Genomic DNA, 24,736 nt, shown 5'->3' with positions numbered 1-24,736 from the left:
AAGGGAATCTCTCGAGGGGCCACAAAAACAATGAACTTTAGGAAGGCAACGTTCGATCAACTCAGAGAAGCCAATAACAATATAAAAATGGGATAATGTCCTCAAAAATATGAATACTGACACTAAATGGGAGACTTTAGGAATATACATCTGTAAGATGTATATACCTTATGGGAATAAAAGGGTCAGAAATAAAAGAAAACCAATATGGATGAATAAAAATGTTAAGGGGGCAATAAATGACCAAAATAAATCATTTAAACTACTAAAACAGGACGGTAGTGAAGAAGTATTAAAAAGCTATAGAGGAAAAGTTAAAATATGTAAAATACAGATACAAGCCACAAAAATAGAGACAGAAAGACTCATTGCCAAAGAGAGTAAAACTAACCCCAAAATGCTCTTTAACTATATAAATAGCAAAAAGGTCAAACATGAAAGTGTAGGCCCTTTAAAAAATGATGAGGAAGAAATTATAAACCGGTATCAGGAAAAAGCAAATATACTAAGCAAATTCTTCTCCACTGTATTCACCGAGGAAAATGAAATGCCAGTTGAAATACAGTGTGATAAGGTAAACTCCCCAGTACAGGTCACCTGGCTAACCCAGGAAGAAGTATGGTGCCGCCTACAAAAAATCTAAATAGACAAATCACCAGGTCCAGATGGCATTCACCCCCGAGTTCTAAAGGAATTAAGTAATGTAATTGACAGACCTCCTATTTTTAATATTTAAGGACTCTATAGTAACAGAGACTGTTCCCCAGGACTGGCGCATGGCAGATGAGGTGCCAATATTTAAAAAGGGGACACAATGTGACCCCAGGAATTACAGACCTGTTAGTTTAACCTCTGTTGTATGTAAATTGTTTGAGGGTTTTCTAAGAGATGCTATTTTGGAGTATATTGAGAAAAATAAATGTATGACTCCATATCAGCATGGATTTATGAGGGATCGGTCCTGTCAAACTAACCTGATGTGCTTTTATGAGGAGGTGAGCTCCAGACTGGACCAGGGGGAATCGCTGGATGCCGTATATCTGGATTTTTCCAAAGCATTTGATACAGTGCCACATAAAAGGTTGGTGCATAAATGAGAAGGATTGGGCTGGGGGAGAATGTGTGCAAGTGGGTAAGTAACTGGCTTAGTGATAGGAAACAGAGGATGCTTATTAATGGTACTTATTCTGATTGGGTGACTTTTACTAGTGGGGTACCACAGGGGTCAGTCTTGGGTCCTGTTCTATTTAATATATTCCTTAATGACCTTGTAGAGGGGTTGAATTGTAAAGTAGCAATCTTTGCAGATGATACTAAACTCTGTAAAGCAGTAAACACTATAGAGGACAGTGCACTGTTACAAATGAATCTGGATATGTTGGAGGTTTGGGCTGGGAAGTGGCAGATGAGGTTTAACACTGATAAATGTAAGGTAATGCACATGGGGAGGAAAAATCCAGGACAGGGTTATATATTAAATGGGAGAACACTTGGGACAACTGACATGGAAAAGGACTTAGGGGTCTTAGTTAATAGTAAATTTAGCTGTAGTGACCAGTGTCGGGCAGCTGCTGCCAAGGCAAATAATATAATAGGGTGCATCAATAGGGGCATCGATGCCCACGACAAGGAAATAATTCTACCACTGTACAAATCACTAGTCAGACCACAAATAGAATATTGTGTACAGTACTGGGCATCAGTGTACAAGAAAGATATAGTGGAGCTGGAGAGGGTTCAAAGACGGGCAACCAGGGTAATACGGGGAATGGGAGGACTACAGTACCCAGAAAGATTATCAAAAATGGGTTTATTTAGTTCAGAAAAAAGAAGGCTTAGGGGACACCTAATTACTATGTATAAATATATCAGGGGACAGTACAGTGATCTCTCACATGATCTATTTATACCCAGGACTGTATCTATAACAAGGGGGCATCCTCTACGTTTAGAGGAAAGAAGGTTTCTACACAACCACAGATGGGGGTTCTTCACTGTAAGAGCAGTGAGACTGTGGAATTATCTCCTGGAGGAGGTGGTCATGGTAAACTCTGAAAGAGTTCAAAAGGTGTCTGGATGCATTCTTGGAGAATAATAACATCGTCGGTTATGTACACTAGATTTATAGGGACAGAACATTGATCCAGAGATTTATTCTGACTGCCATATTTGGAGTTGGGAAGAAATTTTTATCTCTAGTGTGAGGGTTTTTAGCCTTCCCCTGGATCAACTCAGTAGGGACTTATTAGGGATATAGGTTGAACTAGATGGTCTCTGGTCTTTTTTCAACCTTATGAACTATGTTACTATTAACATAAGGGGAAATTTTTCTTCTTTAACAAATGCTTTTGTAAGAGGGTTTCCCGGTTTTTGCTTACGTGCGATTTATTTATCAAGAACATGCGACTATTTTTTTATTTATCAAAAATTTTTTATTAAACAGTTTTGTATAAAACAAAGAACATACAAAAACACAAAACCCCCAACTCCCACCCATCCCTCCCATACAAAAAACTCCCACTCCCCTCCCCCAGTCCCATGTCCTTCCCCAAAAACAAATGTAATGTAGCACTACAGCAAAACCAGCCGGACAGCACTAGAGCACAATTTGCAGACATGGTGTAGAAGTAAGACAGAAAATATATCTATATAAATAGGTCAGCACCACTCTCCAATACCATGGTAGATAGAAACTGGTACCATCGGAAAATTAGTATACCACCAATGGACAGGGCAAGCAGATAATCACAACAGAAACATCCCACACAGAGGAAATCAGCAGACAAACCACAGAACACAGCGAGACATACAAAAAATGAGAAGAAGCAAAAAGAAGAAAATCAAAGCCACAGACTGTTTTAAGGAATAGACCCTTCCAGACCCCCCATTAACACCTCCATAGGAGTCCTGAGTAAGTACGTGGATGGCAGACCAGGAGCATCAATCCAGGGACCCCAAATGAGTTCAAATTTACGTATGGCTTTTTCGCTTAAGATATACACCTTTTTCCAATCTGATGATATGATTCAATTTAGTAATGAGCTCAGAGATAGTAGGAGGGGTAACCAGTGTTGAGCAATCAATTTACGAGCCTGGAATAAAATTCTACTAATACCTATATAAAGTACACTATCTTCATCCAACCCGGCCAAGTAACCTAAGATACATGTCAAGGGAGAGAAGTCAAACGGGCAGCCATACACTTGTCTAATCAGTCACCCTACATCTATCCAGAACCGAGTAAGTGGAGCGCAGTCCCACATCACATGTAGCAAATGGGCATCAGGCAAGGAGCAAAGGGGGCAACAGGAGTCTGGCTCGATACTCGATGCAATAGAAAAATTTGGGACACGCGATGAGCCTCCGATACGGCAAGCCGCGGGGTCATAGCTAAAATCTGTGTCCATTGCCCATCCCATAGGGGACCCACATGCACCTCCCATTTAACTTAGCTGTTAAGGGATAGGCTTCATGATATGAAGATAGCAATTCCCCATACAATGCTGATATCACCCCCTTAGTGGATACCTGGGTAAACAAATCGTTCACCACCACAGAGGAGCCGACAGTGAAGTCACAGGCTCGAGACTGCGTATCTAAAGCATGCCTCAACTGCAGGTAACGGTAAAAGAAAGAATGAGGTAAATTAAAATCCTCCTGCAGCTGAGCAAATTACTTCAATGTCGGCCCATCATACACCTGGGATAGATACAGAACCCCATGAGAGGCCCAAAGGGCAACATCTGGCAGGGAGCACAATTCAGGGAGATTAGGATTATGCCATAGAGGAGAGTACGTTACAAAAACAGGATATTGCAGAAGTTCCTTAAACTTCAGCCAGACCTTACGGATATGGAGAAGGGCGGGAGGAAGGTCCGGAGGACGAGTCTGAGTGGCCATTTCAAGCAGGTAAACGGGAGTCATGTTGCCAATACGTTTTGAAATCAGAGCGCCTGCACGCCCCATAGTATCAAATTGCGCCCACCCTTTCAGCTGTTGAATCTGTGACGCCACAAAATACAACAAGGGGTTCGGGACAGATAAACCACCCCCCTCTTTACCCTTCTGTAGCGTTTTGAGACGAATTCTAGCAGTTCTACCATTCCAAATAAGCTCCCTGTATAAGGCCTTAATCCTAAGAAAATATTTCACAGGATCCAAACAGGGGAATAATGCAGAATATATAAAAATTGGGGCATAAGGACCATTTTTACTAAGTTAGATTTGCCCACCGTAGAGAGGGGAAGCCTACTCCAAGTAACTACCTTCTGAAAGCTGCGATCTAGTAACGGAAGAAGATTGAGAGTAAGATAATCCGAGGGGAGAGTGGTAACAGATACACTTAAATATTTAAAACTAGAAACTACTGGGAGTCAAACCCTATCCAGCACTGGCATAGGGGGGAGGAGATCAAGAGGAAGTAGCGTGGAATTGTCCCAGTTTATAGCGAGGACAGAGTAACTACCATAAGATTCAATAATGGATATCAACCTCTTAATGACCAAGGACGTATATTTACGTCCTTGGCCGGCTCCCACGATATAATGCGGGGTCCTGCGGTGACCCCCCGTGATATCGGGTCGGTCCCGGCATGTATCTGATGCAGGGACCCGGGGCTAATAGCGCGCGGCAGCGATCGCGGTGCCGTGCGCTATTAACGCTTTAGATGCCGCGTTCAAAGTTGAACGCCGCGACTAAAACGAAAGTGAGAGCTGCGGGCTGATCGGGACTACCGCAGTGAAAATGCGGAGTCCCGATCAGCTGGGACACGAGCGGATGTCCTCTTTTTTAACTGCCTTCGGCGTGTCCCCTCGGCGATTGATTGCCCCAAGCCTGAGATGCAGGCTTGAGCAATCGACCACCGATAACGCTGATCATTGCAAAGCTATGGCTTTGCAGTGAACAGTGCTGGCAATCAGTGTGTGCAGTGCTATTGGTCCCTATGGGAGCTATAACACTGCAAAAAAAAAAAGTGTAAAAAGAAAAAGTTAATAAATGTGATTTAACTATTTCCTTAATAAAAGTTCAAATCTCCCCCCTTTTCCCATAAAAAAAAAACATGTAAATAAAAATAAATATAAACATATGTGGTATCACCGCGTACGTAAATGTCCGAACTATAAAAATATATCATTAATTAAACCGCACGGTCAATGGCGTACGCGCAAAAAACTTCCAAAGTCCAAAATGACGTATCAAAAAGTATGATCAATACATAAATGGTACCACTAAAAACTTCAGATCACGGCACAAAAAATGAGCCCTCATACCGCCCCATATGCGTAAAAATAAAAAGTTATAGGGGTCATATAGTTATAGGGGTAAGATAACAATTTTAAACATATACATTTTTCTGCATGTAGTTAAGATTTTTTACAGAAGTAAAACAAAATCAAACCTATATAAGTAGGGTATCATTATAATCGTATGGACCTACAGAATAAAGATAAGGTGTCATGTTTACCGAAAAATGTACTGCGTAGAAACCGAAGCCCCCAAAATTTACAAAATGGCGTTTTTTTTCTTCAATTTCGTCGCACAATGTTTTTTTTTTCGTTTCGCCGTAGATTTTTGGGCTGGGGAGCAGCATACAGTAATTTAACCCAGTTTAAAAACACAGGCCCGAACCCCATGCGCCTCATCATACTCCAAAGAAAAGTCCACTCAACACTGTCAAAGGCTTTGGCAGCGTCAAGAGAAAGCACAGCCCTACAAGCAGCATTCTTAGGCTGCAACTGTAAATTTAAATATAGCCTCCTAATATTATCAACCGTTGATTTCCCGGGCATAAACCCCGTCTGGTCCCCATGGATCAAGGTAGTAATAACCCCCAAGAGACGGTTAGCTAAAACTTTAACCAACAATTTCACATCAGAGCACAACAGGGAAATAGGTCTCTAAGAGCCCACAAGGTGCGGGTCCTTACCGGGCTTCAACACCAGCACTATTATAGCCTCTAACTTAGACCCCTGCAGGCCCTCACCTCGCGCTGCCGCCCGCAGGACCTCTAATAACCTGGGTAGTAAAACCTCCTGAAATTGTTTAAGGTATTGGTTAGGGAGTCCATCAACTCCCGGCGATTTCTCAGAGGGCAATGCCCCCAATGCAGCCTCAAATTCTTGAAGTGTAATAGGTTCATCCAGAAGATCCCTCTGAGTCCGCGACAGTGCCGGGAGCGGGATGTCCGAAACCGGTCAACAACGGTAGAATCATGTGTCAATCTGGAAGAATAAGTTTCCTGATAAAAGGACACCAGAACATCTAGAATAGCCTTATCGTCCCGAACCAGCATCCCGGCACTGTCACAAAGACAGGGGATACAAGTGGAGCCCTGCTGAGCCCTAACAGTGCAAGCCAACAGGCGGCCAGTACTCTCACCGCTCTTAAAGTAGCGCTGCTGTTGAAAAAAGCGTTTGTCTGCCATATGTAACAAATGGGAGTCCAATAAGACCTGCAACGACTCCCAGTTATTCTTATGTAGGTCAGAGGGGTCGCGGAGGAACTGGCCCTCTGCTAGGAGCACCTGCTGCTGCAAGGAGGTTTGGATCGCCCTATTTTTATTCTTGCAAGTAGTAATATCCCTAATAAGAACACCCCGTACATAAGCTTTTAAGGAGTCCCAAACCGTACCCATGGAGGCAGTTCCCACATTGATCTCAAGAAAGGCAGTAATATCAGATGCAAGCGTACGGCCCACTGAGGAAACCTGGAGCCAAAAGGGGTTCAGGCGCCACAGGGAGCACTGCATCCCAGGGTGAGGGGCAAATGTAAGATGCAAGAGCAGTGGTGAATGATCAGAGAGAGTACGGGGGAGATACTCCACCGACCCAACTAGGGGAAAAATTAAATTATTACCCAGCAAGATCAATGTGGGAAAGTGTGCCATGAGAACTAGAATAACAGGTGTATTGCAAGTCCATAGGGTGGCGTCTCCTCCATCGATCCACCCACCCCACTTCCCCTACAAATCTAGCTAAACCCGTGGGACCCGAAACCCCAGACTGTCCTCTAGCAGGAAACCTGTCAAGGGCAGGGCACAATTAATTATTAAGGTCCTTGATCACCAAAAGTGGTGCATCAGGCAGAGAGGCCAGAAATGATACCACTCTGCGTAAAGCATCACCCGAGTATGGGGGAGGAATGTATAGTGCCACTAATACACACTGAGCACAGTTAAAAGTACCTTAGAGGCACACAAATCGACCCTCAGAATCAACAAAGCTAGAGATACAAGAAAATAAAATATTTCAATGAATGAGTACACTGACCCCTCTAGCATAGGAAGAGAAGGTGGCGTGGAAGGCATGGCCAAACCACGGTTTGTCCAGTACACGTTTAGTATCAGTGATCAAGTGCGTTTCAAGCACACGATAGCAGGTTGGTACGGCTTAAGCTCCTGGAGAATAGCTAAATGCTTAGTGGGGTCATTGAGGCCTCGGACATTCCACGCCACCACTGTCAGATTATTAGCCATAGTGGAAACAAAGGAACAGACATGGCAGCATGGAAAGGCAGACGCCAAGTGTAGTCAGCAGGCAAACAGCAGAAAGGCAAATCATAACAGTGTGACAAAGTACCAACACTTGGGAGGCAACAGGAAACCCTGTGGTATCAGGAGAACCCCCCCCCCCCCCACCACAGCCCACGCCACCACCCGTAGGCCATAAATCAGAACATAGCGGGGTTTACAGAGCGGACAACATGGGAGGGTAGACGCATAGCGAAGACATAAACTCACATAACACCAAATAGCGGGAGAAGATGGAAGGAAAGACTCGGAACACAAACACCCCAGACAAACAAAAAACCAAACAATCACAACTTGCGACACCGGAGGCAAGAGAATAGCCCAGGTAGGGTGAGAAGGTAATATACGAAACAAAAAGGGGGCCTAAAGATCATCAGACTGAGCCCCGAACCGAACCAATAACCCTAAAATATAGGATGGACATTTGGCCAGGAGAATGGGCACCTAGAAAATAACAATGCAGTGCAGATAACAAAATAATGCAAATAATAATGCAGTGCAGGTAACACAATACTTAAAATAAAAATGCAGTGCAGGTAACAAAATAATGCAAATAACAATGCGTATTACAGGCCCAGCATGGGTAGAAATACAATACTGAAGGTGCCTAAAAAAGTGTAACAAGGAACAGACCCTGAGAGACCACACTTAACAAGAGGGTGTGGAGACAGAAAAAGTCTTGAAATAAATCCTCAAGGTCCAGCCCGTCTTATATGCACCTTGTGCATATCCAGCCACTCCGCCGCCGCCACAGAAGTATCAAACATGTGAGCAGATTCCAGGGCAACCACGCGGAGGCGCAAGGCTCGTAAACGGCATTTGACACCTGTAAATTTGGCGCGCCTCTTTTCAACTTCAGCCGAAAAATCAGGGAAAACGGAGACACAACTTCCGTTGATGGTAACAGAGTCCATGTCCCTGGCTTTGCGCACAATAATGTCCCTATCTTTGTAATGGAGAATCCGGATAAGGACAGCTCTTGGTGGGGCTCCAGGCGGTAAGGGACGGGTGGGCACCCTATGGGCTCGTTCTACTGCAAACAGTCTCTTTACCGAAAGTAGCAAGGAGCCATTTCTCAAAATATATTCGCCACTCAGCCCTCTCGGGAACACCCACCAGGCGCATGTTATTCCACCGCAAGCGGTTTTCCATGTCATCTGACTTAGCGGCAAGAGCAGTTAGTTGGGTAATCACACGGTGCATGTCTCGTTTGAGTGGAGGGACCTGATCCTCTAAATCACCCACTCTTTCTTCCACAACGCTAACTCGCTCGGACACCTTCTGCATATCATGTCGGATAAGATTGATGTCTTCACGTAGTCTGCCAAGTAACGACTTTTTATCAGTGTTGCCCTTGGAGATGGCCAGGAAGATATCTTTCAGTGTGGGTTCAGCAGGTAGGGAGGATGCTGGAGGGGCAGGAGGAGACAATGACGGGAGGCACAGCAGGGTGACTAGATAGTGGGGCCAGTATGGTAGAGGAGTCCCCATGCAAGGTAGGACCAGCTCCAGCACACAGGGAGTAAACCACAGCCTGCCCCGCAAGAGCACCGGCCTCCGGCCCATTACTCACATGTGAGGACACAGAGGCAGCAGGAATGTCCTCCTCAACAGCTGATCAGTCTGCTCCACCGGGTCCTCCTCACTCCACACCGGCATCGGAGGTTCAGACACAGGAGCGTGGACACGTGCGAAGCGCTGCAGGCGCTCTGCTACCCTGGCAGCTACTGAGCAAGATGGCGCCGAATCCCCCCTGCAGCTCGGCCTCATCATCTTTTGGCAGTCCCTTCGGCTTGCGGTTGCGCTTGTGCCCGGTCATGGTGGATGAAGCAGGCTCCAGGTACCTCCAGGCAACAGCAGGTAGGCAGTGAAAAAGGAAAGATGGCCAAATTCCAGGATATTTGAGCAGGATCAGCACGGATCAGCACCTGGTCCCAAGCTGCTGCTCACATGCCACGCTAGACCACGCCCGGTCATGCGACTATTTAATAAATAGGTTGCATGTAAGGAAAAGTAAGTTAACAAAAATTGTCATATAAAAGCCATACGTTGCAAAAGAATGATAACTCTCCTTCATAATTTTTATTTTTAAACCTTAAAATGTTGACATGAGTACCTCTTTTTAGACACAATTATGGACATTTATCAACGGGTTTAGTCAGGTTTTCTTTACTATAATTGTCTCAAAATTGTCGCAACTGCGACTACACGATTTTTCGTGCGACATTTTGACTGGAAAGCGAGAAAAGCAAGTTTTCCTAAAATTTACTATGTAGTAATAATTTTAAAATGGACTATGGGTAGTCAGGTATTTATTAACTGCGACAGTCGCAACTGCGCAAAAAAAAGTCGCAACAGCGTTAAAAATTGACTAAATTTACTCCAGCTCAAACATGGAGCAGAAAAAGCTACAACCAAAGTAAAAAAGGAAAAATTGCTTACGTGAAAGAAAATTATCAACAGGCTGAAACCAGTTGATAAATACGTCACACATAAGCAAAAAAAAAGTAAGGAAAAAATTACTAAAAAAAAGAATACATAAGCAAACATTGATAAATGTCCCTCAGTGATTCCAAGTTAGGTGCATCGTGCATCATCTATCAGACACACTTGTGAACAATGTAGAGATATTGATTCAGAATAGAACATGAAAGGGGTACTCCGGCCCTAATACATCTTATCCCCTATCCAAAGGATAGGGAATAAGATGTATGATCGCGTTTGTCCCACTGCTGGGGACCCCCGCAATCTGTCATTTCGCACCCACCGTTGTGAATTCTCCACAGGACTGGAGGCTCCAAGTGTGTAGCGTGATGACCAGGAGTATTGTGACGTCGCGACTCTGCCCCCATGTGACGTCAAGCCCCCCCCTCAATGCTAGTCTATGGAAGGTGGTGCAAGGCACAAATAGTATTAAAATCTATATGATGAGTATCTCTGCACATAGATGCTGACTCTATTCTCAGTCTTACCCATATTGGGAGCTGTAGATCACGCACCTCACACCCCTACATACGTTTTGGTTTCCCTTTGTCAAGAGGTCTGGCATATCCAGCAACCTATTTCTTTTTTATGGCTGTTTTAATCTGGCTTAGATTAAAAACTGGCCCACCGGCACTTGCGCTGTGTCTGGCCATATGTGCGCTTTACCCCAGAATCCTGAGCGTGTGCACTACTCCATATGATAATTTCAGAGTTTGCGCTACCAAGCCAGACTGCTCATGCAGGGGCACTACACAGGTGCCGCTGATGTTTTTCAGACATTCATTTTTCAATTCTCCTGCTTTAGGCAATTGACTAAAATATAGGTCAGTTGCTCTGACCACATCAAAGGCAGACTTTAATTGATTTAGAATGTTAGGTTAACCACAAGTCCCCCAACATTCCAAATCAAATAGCGTACTTCCTGTTTTGTGGTCAGAGCAATTGACCTATATTTTATTCAATTGCCTGAAGCGCAAGAATTGAAAAATTAAAGGCTGGAATAAGAAAATGATAATACACATTACACATATTAGAACTGTAAGATAAAAATATTAATAAGCTAGAAATTTGTCACCTAATGGTATTTATAATTAAAACATATTTTACAATAAATGTTTAAAATAATAGACATATTCTTATCCCTCTTCTATTCTTGCACCCGGCCACGTGGCTCTTTGAGGTCCCTGCCCGTTGGCAAAAACCCTTCTCACCTTTTATATATAATATAAAATTTTGTTTTTAAACATCTTTTAAATAAAATAAGTGTTTTTAAACATATAAAATGTGTCCCCTAAATATCACTACGTTCGTCAGTTACCACAGCTACAAGGTTTTTTTTGTGGTACCTAACAAAATATTAGGTACCAAAGGTATTGGCGCTCAGTTACAAATATATTGATTACCACTTAGAATAAATCACTATATTTATTAATAAGTATATGCTATAAATTACCACCGTTCTGTGGGTTACAGGGCCCTTGTGCATCCACCTAATTGTTCCAAAAATAAATGGTGTAAAAGAGAGAGATCAAATAGATGCCATGCACCACTCACCACACGGGATCCTCTGGTCTAGGTGTCCTCTGTGGACAAATAGACAACGTTATGTGCACCGCTCACCTAACCTTGTCTGAAGATGCAGGCTGGTCCTTGCCTGTTAGTACCTGGCACGGCTAGTGCGCCTGATTCCTTTCACTCAATCCGGCTGGGCGTGAGAGCACTGGTACGAGCAGCTGCATCGGTTGGAACTTTTCAGAATGCAGTGGTTAAACTTGTAGAATGTACTAACTGGTGTCCTAGTGGAATGTGAGCATGCACTCGATGATTGACAGTAGGTACCTGTGCAATGTACTTATTGGAGAGTTGTATTCAGTTAGGCTTGAGAGTATAAAATGTTAGTGGTGGCATTAAATGGCTGGACACATTATAGGGCCTCTGTAGGTCTTTTCTTCTGCAACAATTTAGTAATGAAATGGGGGGGGGGGGGTCTCCATATCTTATTTACAGTTGGGATCAAAAGTGTGGGCACCCCAGGTAAAAATTTGTCTTTAATGTGCATAAAGAAGCCAAGGAAAAATGGAAAAATCTCCAAGGCATCAAATTACAGATTAGACATTCTTATAATATGTCAACAAAAGTTAGATTTTATTTCCATCATTTATTCTTTCTAAATAAAAGAAAACAAAAAAATGGTGTGTGCAAAAGTTTGGGCACCCTGCAGAATTTATAGCATGCACTGCCTCCTTTGCAAAGCTGAGACCTGCCAGTGTCATGGATTGTTCTCAATAATCTTCTGGGAAGACCAGATGATGTCAATATCAAAGGTTGTAAATTCCCAGACTCATCTGACCTTGCCCCAACAATCAGCACCATGGGTTCTTCTAAGCAGTTGTCTAGAAATCTGAAACTGAAAATAGTTTACGCTCACAAAGCTGAAGAAGGCTATAAGAAGATAGCAAAATGTTTTCAGATGTCAATATACTCTGTTTGGAATGTAATTAATAAATGGCAGTCATCAGGAACAGTAAAAGTTAAAGCAAGATCTGGAAGACCAAGAAAAATATCAGACAGAACAGCTTGCAGGATTGTGCGAAACACAATTCAAAACCCATGTTTGACTGCACAATCCCTTCAGAAAGATCTGGCAGACACTGGAGTTGTACACTATTCCACTATAAAGAGAGACTTGTACAAATATGGTGTTCGTGGAAGAGTCATCAGAAGAAAACCTCTTCTACGTTCTCACCACACAAATCAGCGTTTGAACTTTGCAAATGAACATATAGACAAGCCTGATGCATTTTGGAAACAAGTTCTGTGGACCGATGAGGTTAAAATGGAACTTTTTGGCCGGAATGAGCAAAGGTATGTTTGGAGAAGAAGGGGAACAAAATTTAATGAAAAGAACCCCTGTCCAACTGTTAAGCATGGGGGTGGATCAATCATGCTTTGAGGTTGTATTGCAGCCAGTGACACAGGGAACATCTCACGCGTAGAAGGAAAAATTGATTCAATAAAATGTCAGCAAATTTTGGATGCTAACTTGATGCCATCTGTGAAAAAGCTGAAGTTAAAGAGAGGATGGCTTCTACAAATGGATAATGATTCTAAACACAAATCAAAATCCACGGGGGATTACATCAAGAGGCGTAAAATGAAGGTTTTGCCATGGTCTTCACAATCTCCTGACCTCAACATAATTGAAAATCTTTGGATAGACCTTAAAAGAGCAGTGCATGACAGACATCCCAGAAATCTCCAAGAACTGGAAGACTTTTGTAAGGTAGAATGAGCAAGGATACCTCAAACAAGAATTGAAAGACTCTTGGCTGGCTACAAAAAGTGTTTACAAGCTGTGATACTTGCCAAAGGGGGCAGTACAAGATATTAACTCTGCAGGGTGCCCAAACTTTTGCAGATGCCATTTTTTTTGTTTTTTGTTATTTTGAAAGTGTAAATGATGGAAATAAAATCTAACTTTTATTGACCTATTATAAGAATGTCTAATCTGTAATTTGATGCCTTTTGGAGATTTTTCCATCTTTCCTTGGCTTCTTTATGCACATTAATACAAATTTTTACCTGGGGTGCCCAAACTTTTAATGCCCACTGTATACCGTATTTATGGGCGCATAACACGCAATTTTTAGGCTAAAATTTTTAGTCTAAAGTCTACCTGCGTGTTATACGCCGAAAAGCCGCTGCAGTTCAATGATTTAAAATCAATTGAACTGCAGCGGCTTTGCAGGTGCAGAGACCTGCCGTCGCTGCCGGCTTCTCTGCCCCTGCCTGTCCTGGGGTCTAGAGCCCTGCTGCCGGCCCTTCTCTCCCCCTGGCTATCGGTGCCACTGCCCGTTCTCTCCCCCTGACTATCGGTGCCGGCGCCGATTAGCCAGGGGGAGAGAAGCGGCGCCGGCAATGGGGCAGCGGCGCCGATAGCCAGGGGGAGAGAAGGGGCAGCGGCGCCGCTGCCCTGTTGCCTCCCCCATCCCCGAATGTATAATTACCTGTTGCCGGGGTCGGGTCCGCGCTGCTTCAGGCCTCCGGTGTGCGTCCCCTGCGTTGTTGCTATGCCCTGCACGGCGCATGACGTCAGTGCGCCGCGCAGTGCAGTGCATAGCAGCGAAGCAGGGGACGCACACCGGAGGCCTGAAGCAGCGCAGACCCGACCCCGGCAATAGGTAATTATACAACTGGGGATGGGGGAGGCAACGGGGCAGCGGCGCCGGCAATGGGTGCCGCTGCCCCTATTCTCCCCCTGGCTATCAGCGCTGCTGCCCCATTGCCGGCGCCACTTCTCTCGCCGGCACCGATATTCAGGGGGAGAGAATGGGCAGCGGCACCGATAGCCAGCGGGAGAAAAGCGGCGGCAGCAGGGCTCTATACCCCAGGAAAGGCAGGGGGAGAGAAGCGGGCAGCGACGGCCTCTCTCCCCCTGCCTTTCCTGGGGGTGTATTGGGGTATACGCATGCACACACACACACCCTCATTTTACCAAGGATATTTGGGTAAAAAACTATTTTTACCCAAATATCCTTGGTAAAATGAGGGTGCATCTTATAGGCCGGTGCGTGGTATACCCCGATAAATACGGTATTTGCTTTATTTTTTCCTATGCATATGCTACTATTGTAATTTAGCCATTTAACTGTTTTACAGAATCTATTAAGCCACCTCTGTCTTACTTTTTTGAAGACAAAACACATTACTCACTATCTTCTACTGTAAAAGAGAAAGCAGCAAGTGAACTTATAAGGTAAGCATTCTAGCTTGTTAACATATACAAAGCCCTTTCTTTATTGCTATTTACTGTTTTATTTTATATTTTCATTAACTCCTTACTACTTTCGGTCATACAGTTACATGAAAGTGCAATGGGCAGTGATGGAGCAGGCTCAGGAGCCTGCTGTATATTACAGATGACACTTCAGTTCAGTGCTGACACTGCTATGCCATGTAGGCAGCAATTTGATATGTGGCGTTATTAGTTATGGCTTTTAAAGGAAAACTGTCACCCTCATCACCCACACTAAACGAAATACACTGGATTATAGCGTGGGCGACCAGGAACCCAAAGATGGGTTACTTAACCCCTTAAGGACCCGGCCATTTTTTGAACATCTGACCACTGTCACTTCAAGCATTAATAACTCTGGGATGCTTTTACCTTTCATTCTGATTCCGAGATTGTTTTTTCGTGACATATTCTACTTTATGTTAGTGGTAAAATTTTGTCGATACTTGCATCATTTCTTGGTGAAAAGTTCTAAAATTTGATGAAAAAATTAATAATTTTTTTTTAACTTTGAAGCTCTCTGCTTATAAGGAAAATGGATATACCAAATAAATTATACATTGATTCACATATACAATATGTCTACTTTATGTTTCCATCATAAAATTGACGTGTTTTTACTTTTGGAAGACACCAGAGGGCTTCAAAGTTCAGCAACAATTTTCCAATTTTTTGCAAAATTTTCTAAATCGGAATTTTTCAGGGACCAGTTCAGGTTTGATGTGGATTTGAAGGGTCTTCTGGTTAGAAATACCCGATAAATGACCCCATTATAAAAACTGCACCCCTCAAAGTATTCAAAATGACATTCAGTAAGTGTGTTAACCCTTTAGGTGTTTCACAGGAATAGCAGCAAAGTGAAGGAGAAAATTCAAAATCATCATTTTTTACACTGGCATGTTCTTGTAGACCCAGTTTTTGAATTTTTACAAGGGGTAAAAGGAAAAAAATCCTCTCAAAATTTGTAACCCAATTTCTCTCGAGTAAGACAATACCTCATATGTGTATGTCAAGTGTTCGGCGGGCGCAGTAGAGGGCTCAGAAGCGAAGGAGCAACAATGGGATTTAGGAGAGTGAGTTTTTCTGAAATGGTTTTTGGGGGGCATGTCCCATTTAGGAAGCCCCTATGGTGCCAGGACAGCAAAAAAAAACACATCGCTTACTATTATGGAAACAACGCCCCTCAAGGAACGTAACAAGGGGTACGGTGAGCCTTAACACCCCACAGGTGTTTGACAACTTTTTGTTAAAGTCGGATGTGTAAATGAAAAAAAAATATTTTTCCACTAAAATGCTGGTTTTTCCCCAAATTTTACTTTTTTACAAAGGGTAGTAGGAGAAAATGCCCCCCAAAATTTGTAACCCCATTTCTTCTGAGTATGGAAATACCCCATGTTTGGACGTCAAGTGCACTGCGAGCGAACTGCAATGCTCAGAAGAGAAGGAGCGCCATTGAGCTTTTAGAGAGATAATTTGTTTGGAATGGTAGTCAGGGGCCATGTGCATTTACAAAGCCCCCTGTGGTGCCAGAACAGTGGACCCCCCCACATGTGACCCCATTTTGGAAACTACACCCCTCATGGAATGTAATAAGGGGTACAGTGAGCATTTACACCCCACTGGTGTTTGACAGATCTTTGGAACAGTGGGCTGTGCAAACAAAAAAATTAAATTTTTCATTTTCACGGACCACTGTCCTAAAAAACTGTCAGACCCCTGTGGGGCGTAAATGCTCACTGTACCCCTTATTACATTCCGTGAGGGGTGTAGTTTCCAAAATGGGGTCACATGTGGGTATTTATTTTTTTGCATTTATGTCAGAACCGCTGTAAAATCAGCCACCCCTGTGCAAATCACCAATTTCGGCCTCAAATGTACATAGTGCGCTGTCACTCCTGAGCCTTGTTGTGCGCCCGCAGAGCATTTTACGCCCACATATGGAGTATTTCTGTACTCAGGAGAAATTGCGTTACAAATTTTGGGGGTCTTTTTTTTCTTTTACCTCTTGTGAAAATAAAAAGTAAAGGGCAACACCAGCTTGTTAGTGTAAAAATTGTGTAGACCCCATCTTTTCCTTTTCATAAGGGGTAAAAGGAGAAAAAGCCTCCCAAAATTTGTAGTGCAATTTCTCCCGAGTACAGAGGTACCCCATATGTGTCCCTAAACTGTTTCCTTGAAATACGGCAGGGCTCCGAAGTGAGAGAGCGCCATGCGCATTTGAGGACTAAATTAGGGATTGCATAGGGGTGGACATAGGGGTATTCTACGACAGTGATTCCCAAACAGGGTGCCTCCAGCTGTTGCTAAACTCCCAGCATGCCTGGACAGTCAGTGACTGTCCGGAAATGCTGGGAGTTGTAGTTTTGCAACAGCTGGAGGCTCCGTTTTGGACACACTGCTGTACAATACTTTTTTCATTTTTATTGGGGGGGACAGTGTAAGGGGGTGTATATGTAGGGTTTTACTCTTTATTAGGTGTTAGTGTAGTGTTTTTAGGGTACATTCACACTGGCGGGTTACGGTGAGTTTCCCGCTAGGAATTTGCGCTGCGGCGAAAAATTTGCCGCAGCTCATACTTGAAGCAGGAAACTTGCTGTAAACCCGCCCGTGTGAATGTACCCTGTACGTTCACATGGGGGAGGGGGGGCAAACCTCCAGCTGTTTCAAAACTACAACTCCCAGCATGCATGGTCTGTCAGTACATGCTGGGAGTTGTAGTTTTGCAACAGCTGGAGGCACACTGGTTGGAAAACCTTCAGTTAGGTTCTGTTACCTAACTCAGTATTTTCCAACCAGTGAGCCTCCAGCTGTTGCAAAACTACAACTCCCAGCATGCACAGTCTGTCAGTACATGCTGGGAGTTGTAGTTTTGCAACAGCTGGAGGCACACTGGTTGGAAAACCTTCAGTTAGGTTCTGTTACCTAACTCAGTATTTTCCAACCAATGAGCCTCCAGCTGTTGCAAAACTACAACTCCCAGCATGCACGGTCTGTCAGTACATGCTGGGAGTTGTAGTTTTGAAACAGCTGGAGGCACACTGGTTGGAAAATACTGAGTTGGGTTCTGTTACCTAACTCAGTATTTTCGAACCAGTGTGCCTCCAGCTGTTGCAAAACTACAATTCCCAGCATGTCTGATCACAGAAGGGCATGCTGGGAGATGTAGTTATGCAACAGCTGGAGGTACGCAACTACAACTCCCAGCATGCCGAGACAGCTGTTTTCTGTGTGGGCATGCTGGAATTTGTAGTTTTGCAACATCTGGAGTGCTACAATTTAGAGACCACTGAACAGTGATCTCCAAACTGTGGACCTCCAGATGTTGCAAAACTACAACTCCCAGCATGCCCAGACAGCAAACAGCTGTGTGGGCATGCTAGGAGTAGTAGTTTTGCAAGATCTAGAGGGCAGTATAGAGATCACTGTGCAGTGGTCTCTAAACTGCAGACCTCCAGCTGTTGCAAAACTACAAATTCCAGCATGCCCACACAGCAAACAGCTGTCTGTTCATGCTGGGAGTTGTAGTTTTGCAACATCTGGAGGGCTACAGTCTAGAGACCACTATAGTGGTCTCAGACTGTAGCCCTCTAGATGTTGCTAGGCAAATACTCACCGGCTTCCGTCGCATCCGGGAGCCGTCCTCTTCTGCCGCATGCCGCCGCCGATCTCCATCGCCGACCGCCGATCCCCGTCGCTCCGCTGCCTCCGGAGGGGTAAGTGGACTCCGGCGCCGCTCCTCTTCGTTTTCCCCGTTCTGCCCCGCCTATTGTGGGAGGGCAGGACGGGGAAAACGAACGTAAACCCCTCCGCCCCAGATCTGCTATTGGTGGTCGCGTCTAGACCACCAATAGCAGAGATAGGAGGGGTGGCAACTCTGCCACCTCACTCCTATTGCTTTAGGGGGATCGTGGGTGTCTTAGACACCCGCGATCCCCCTTCTATTCCGGGTCACCATAGACCCGTAATGACCCGGAATCGGCGCAAATCGCAAGTGTGAATTCACTTGCGATTTGCGCCGATCGCCGACATGGGGGGGTCTAATGACCCCCCTGGGCATTTGCACGGGGTGCCTGCTGATGGATATCAGCAGTCACCCCGGCCCGGTCCCCGCCCGGCGCGCGGGGGGGGCCGAAATTCCCACGGGCGTATGGATACGCCCTTCGTCCCCAACAGGTTAATGAAAATTCGTCAAACACCTGTGGGGTGTTCAGGCTCACTATACCCCTTGTCACGTTCGGTGAGGTGTGTAGTTTCCAAAATGGGGTCACATGTGGGTATTTTTTTTTTTTTTTGCGTTTGTCAGAACCGCTGTAAAATCAGCCACCCCTGTGCAAATCACCAATTTAGGCCTCAAATGTACATGGTGCGCTCTCACTCCTGAGCCTTGTTGTGTGCCCGCAGAGCATTTTACGCCCACATCTGGGGTATTTCTGTACTCAGGAGAAATTGCGTTACAAATTTTGGGGGTCTTTTTTTTCCTTTTACCGCTTGTGGAAATAAAAAGTATGGGGCAACACCAGCATGTTTTTTTATTTTTTTACACTAACAGGCTGGTGTAGCCCCCAACTTTTCCTTTTCACAAGCGGTAAAAGGAAAAAAAGACCCCCAAAATTTGTAGTGCAATTTCTCCCGAGTACGGAAATACCCCATATATGGCCCTAAACTGTTTCCTTGAAATATTACAGGGCTCCGAAGTAAGAGAGCACCATGCGCATTTGAGGACTAAATTCGGGATTGCATAGGGGTGGACATAGGGGTATTCTACGCCAGTGATTCCCAAACAGGGTGCCTTCAGCTGTTGCTAAACTCCCAGCATGCCTGAACAGTCAGTGGCTGTCCAGAAATGCTGTGAGTTGTTGTTTTGCAACAGCTGGAGGCTCCGATTTGGAAACCCTGCCGTACGAGACGTTTTTTATTTTTTATTGGGGTGTATATGGGGTGTAAGGGGTGTATATGTAGTGTTTTACCCTTTATTATGTGTTAGTGTAGTGTAGTGTTTTCAGGGTACATTCACACTGTAGTGTTTTTAGGGTACATTCACACTGGCGTGTTACGGTGAATTTCCCGCTAGGAGCTTGCGCTGCGGCGAAAAATTAGCTGCAGCCCAAACTTGAAGCAGGAAATTTACTGTAAACCTGCCCGTGTGAATGTACCCTGTACGTTCACATGGGGGGGGCAAACCTTCAGCTGTTTCAAAACTACAACTCCTAACATGTACTGACAGACCGTGCATGCTGGGAGTTGTACTTTTGCAACAGCTGGAGGCACACTGGTTGGAAAACCTTCAGTTAGGTTCTGTTGCCTAACTCAATATTTTCCAACCAGTGTGCCTCCAGCTGTATAGACAATAGACCCGTATGACCCTGAATCGGCGCAAATCGCAAGTGTGAATTCACTTGCGATACGCAGCGACGGGGGGGGGGGGGGGGGTCTGATGACCCCCCTGGGCATTTGCGCGGGGTGCCTGCCGATTGACATCAGCAGTCACCCCGGCCCGGTCCCCGAAATTCCCACGGGCGTATGGATACGCCCTGGGTCCTTAAGTACCAGGACGTCAAGGCGTATCCATACGCCCTAGGTCCTTAAGTGGTTAATAAATTTGGTACAGTTGTTCTGGTGGTATCACCTGGCAAAGTTCCTTTGCTGTATGCAGTTAATTGTGCAGCTGGCCACCCCTGCCTCTGTCCATCTCCTTCTACTGTAGGCCCCTCAATTTGAATAATTATCATCTTCCACTCCACGTTCCAGTGACGTGACGTTGCCAGTCATGTGAGTTTAGTGTGGGTGATCAGGGTGACAATTTTATTTTATAAGGCGAAGAAGAAAAAATAAGACTGCAACATTTTATGCGTCCTCAAGAGGTCAAAAAGTTGTGTTTCAGAAATTCTAAAGTATATTTTAAATTAATATCTTTTTGTTACTTTTTATGTAGGGTAAATCGAAGGTGTATCAATGTAGCACCATCAAGTGAAACGATTGGAGAACTCTTATTAGGTTGGTGATAACAAAAGTTATAGTGTTGTTTAATGTTATATATCTTGCATTATAATATTACATTGTATATATGTATATATGTATATTATACTGATCATTTAATAGGATTTCAAGTTTGTTAGTATATTTTCTCAGTGTCTGGGATCCTTAAAGGTTGAGCTCCTTACAATTCAATAATAGAGATTAGAAGAGCCTATTTTGACCTTTTATAATGTCCATAGTTTATTTACTTGTAATATTGGGCAGACTAGATGGGCCAAATGGTTCTTACCTGCCGGCAAATTCTATGTTTCTATGTTAATAACAATACTACATTTTTGGTTTAGGAAAAACTGGAATGTATTTTGTTGAGGACTCTTCAACTGATACGCTAGAATCAAATGTAAGTATTTTAAACATTATTGTAAAGAAAAGTTGTTTTGGCTCTATTACTTCGCATTATGCAGCCTCAAAGTGTACCTCCAATGCATTATTAAATGTTTTGACTTTGGTCAGACATTTAAGAACTATACAACTTCCTCTGCAGCATACAGCAGCTGATAAGCACTGGAAGGATTAAAATTTTGAAATAGAAGTAATTAAAAATCTGTTTAACTTTTTTAGTTTTTTTTAAATAGGAGAGATTTGCAAGAATATTGACACTATCCTGTCCCTTCTGACATAGGATTTTTCCATGTACATACACATGGCATTGGGTAGATTGGCCTTTTCCTCATCCTTTTCCACCATTACACCAATACTATTTCTTTGGAGGCCAGTGTTTTCAGTTTATTATTTAGTTGAAAGATATTTTTGGGTTCTTTTTACGTTCTATGGTAATCGTAATTTTGGCTAGTTTTATTTCTTGTTTTTTTTTCACAGAATTTGTTCCTAATGTTTTTTAATGCTTCCCCACTACCTTTCTTGTTTTAGTAGACTGTTTGATTTCCTCTTATCATTTATCACGTCCCTGTTTTGGTTAATCAAATAGTTTTTCTCCTATGTTTAGCAAGTTTATTCCTGTAGGGTATACCTCGTTCCCAAGATCTTTTTAGGATGCTCTTAAAAATGTTATGAAAAGAAAAAAATGTATAGTAGGTTCAGCTCACTATCTGTTCCATGACTGAAGAGCAGGTCTGAAATTGGAGAAGCAGAGCAGGCAAACAGCGGTCTGTATCCCGGGCAGAAACTTGAAAGAGGGCAAAAAAGCAAGGACCTCCAGCTGCTCCAAAACAAAGGTGATGAATTAAAACTTCACTCTTATTCCATTATAATAAAATCAATAGTATATCCATAGCAGTAGTAAAACAAGAAACATTGACGAGTTTCGAGCCGAATGTGGCTCTTAGTCGTGGCAATATGTTCACGGGCATGTGCCCCTTATATAGTGACAGCTTCAAATGAGCACAGCAGGAGTCAGCGCGGGCCGAAACCAGAGTCATCATGATGTGTGCAGGTTCAATTTCGGCCATACAAAGCCACAAAATACGGAACGGATCCATGTGGTAAGTTCAAACAAAAAGACACAGGCTCATACGTTATCATATGCAAGTGTGAACTGCAACCTGAATCATAAATGATAATCAGGAATATAACGGTGCGTGTGACCTGATATCATTTAGAGCAATAGCGATGTAAGTGGCTCGTATAACAGTAAAAACAAATACTCTGATGATGACAGTATCCTAGAAAATTTATACTAATGTAACATGCAAAATCACACAATATGGATCAATCTGCTTTAACTCTCATTGACTTACAGAGAACTACTACCACAAATGATGCAGAACCACTTGTCATTTAAACCCAAAAAAGTTTTTCCACTAGTAATACATCTTTTTACCCAGTCAATTCAATAGTGGAATCTATGTATTTATTCCAAACAAGGGTAGAGGAGGAATTAAAATCTTTGATCCATACTCCTATTGTGATGATTTCCAATCTAAATGACAAGCAAACCATTGCCCTCAAAGAATTGACTGGAAATAAGAACATTGTGGTGTGACAAGCAGATAAAGGGAGGTCAGTTGTTATATTGGACAAATTATTGTATAAGAAACTCATCTTGGAACAGTTGAACGACACCACTACATACAGAAAAATAACATCTAACCCTACACCAGTAAAAACAAAAATGGAAAAATCATAATCAACGAAGGAGTACATCTAGGCATACTCACAGAAAAATTATTTACTACCAGATTTTCCGATATGGCCTATATTTCATGGGTTCCCTAAAACTCACAAACACGTTTCCTCCTCCGCTTCTCCCCATTGTAGGGGGCATTGGCTTGCTTCAAGAACATCTGGAAAGTGGCTGAAACATCTTATTACAGCTACCTGATACATAGTTACATAGTTAGTACGGTCGAAAAAAGACATACGTCAATCAAGTTCAACCAAGGAATTGAAGGGTAGGGGTGTGGTGGGATATTGGGGGAACTTAAGTTCATGCCCTACAGTCATTTTCATGGGACACAAAAGATAAGCGGTTGTAGTGTGAGATTACCGCATAATATACATGTATACCACATAAAGCAGCTATCTCAGCCATAGGTTTTAATTTAAACAAATATTCCAATTACAGTCACAATCTCAAACAGTATATGTTGGATGTTTTATTATTTGTGTTAAATACAACTTTTTTTTCTTTTGATGGAGAATTCTACTTTCAAGTAACAGAATGCCCTAGGGGGGGCACATTCTCACCCTCCTTAGCTAATTTATACATGTCCAACTGGGAGGAGGTCCATCTATATGCGGCAGATAACATTTTGCCCCCTAGTGGGGTGGTATGGCCGATATATAGATGACCTCCTCCTGGTGTGGAGGGGGTCTGAGGAAGAGGCGACCTCTTTTGTAAAATATCTCATTTCTAATTCTCACAATCTCAAGTTCACATACCAATTATATGCAAATGTCACCAATTTTTTGGATGTCAATATAATATGAGATTCTGTAAAACATCTGGTTCACACACTAGTTTAAACTTGTGACTGGGGGGAGGGAACCTACAACATAGAGGAGGAAGATAGTGTAGATAGAGAGGGGGGACTTATTAAAGGGGTAGTCCAGTGGTGAAAAACTTATCCCCTATCCTAAGGATAGGGGATAAGTTTGAGATCGCGGGGGGTCCGACCGCTGGGGCCCCCTGCAATCTCTCTGTTTGGGGGCCAGGCTCTCCGGCCAGAAAGCGGGTGTCGACCACCGCACGAAGCGGCGGCCGACACGCCCCCTCAATACATCTCTATGGCAGAGCCAGAGATTGCCGAAGGCAGCGCTCCGGCTCTGCCATAGAGTTGTATTGAGGGGGCGTGTCGGCCGCCACTTCGTGCGGAGGTGGTCGGACCCCCCCCCCCCGTGATCTGCAACTTATCCCCTACACAGTCCCCCCCCCCCCCCAATAAAAATTTTTTTTTCTTGTACGGCACTGTTTCCAAAACGGAGCCTCCATCTATTGAAAAACAACAACTCCCAGTATTGCCGGGCAGCCATTGACTGTCTCGGCATGCTGGGAGTTTTGCAACAGCTGGAGACACCCTGTTTGATAAACACTGCCGTAGGGTATTTTTGTGGTGGATTAAAATCCCCAATTAACCCTCAAATGTGCATGTCGCTCTCTCACTTCAGAGCCCTGTCGTATTTCAAGGAAACAGTTTAGGGCCACATATGGGGCATCTTCGTACTTGGGAAAATTTGTGTTACAAATTTTGGGGGGCTTTTTCTTTTATTCCTTATAAAAAGGTAAAGTTGGGGGTCTACACCAGCATGTTTGTGTAAAAAACTAAAAAAATTTAACACTAACATGCTGGTGTTGCCCCATACTTTTAATTTTCACAAGCGGTAAAAGGAAAAAAAGACCCCAAAAATTTGTAACGCAATTTCTCCTGAGTACAGAACTACCCCATATGTGGGCGTAAAGTGCTCTGTGGGCGCACAACATGGCTCAGGAGTGA

The 24,736-nt window shown here is 43.7% G+C and overlaps 1 protein-coding gene across 4 annotated transcripts in view; it reads left to right on the top strand.

The window, feature by feature from the left end:
• Nucleotides 1–24,736, top strand: part of LYST (lysosomal trafficking regulator) — a 1,083,863-nt gene that overhangs the window by 768,961 nt on the left and 290,166 nt on the right. For all 4 annotated transcript variants that reach the window (XM_056566940.1, XM_056566939.1, XM_056566938.1 and 1 more), the window contains exons 35-37: nt 14,672–14,768; nt 20,740–20,801; nt 21,128–21,183. In XM_056566940.1, coding sequence (XP_056422915.1) covers nt 14,672–14,768; nt 20,740–20,801; nt 21,128–21,183 — 215 coding nt within the window. The remainder of the gene's footprint in view (nt 1–14,671; nt 14,769–20,739; nt 20,802–21,127; nt 21,184–24,736) is intronic.

The sequence above is a fragment of the Hyla sarda genome, chromosome 3 (genome assembly GCF_029499605.1).
Source record: "Hyla sarda isolate aHylSar1 chromosome 3, aHylSar1.hap1, whole genome shotgun sequence".
In the NCBI taxonomy this organism is placed as follows: Eukaryota; Metazoa; Chordata; class Amphibia; order Anura; family Hylidae; genus Hyla; species Hyla sarda.
The sequence above is the reverse complement of the archived record's forward strand: the minus strand, read 5'-3'. Positions and strand labels throughout refer to the sequence as shown.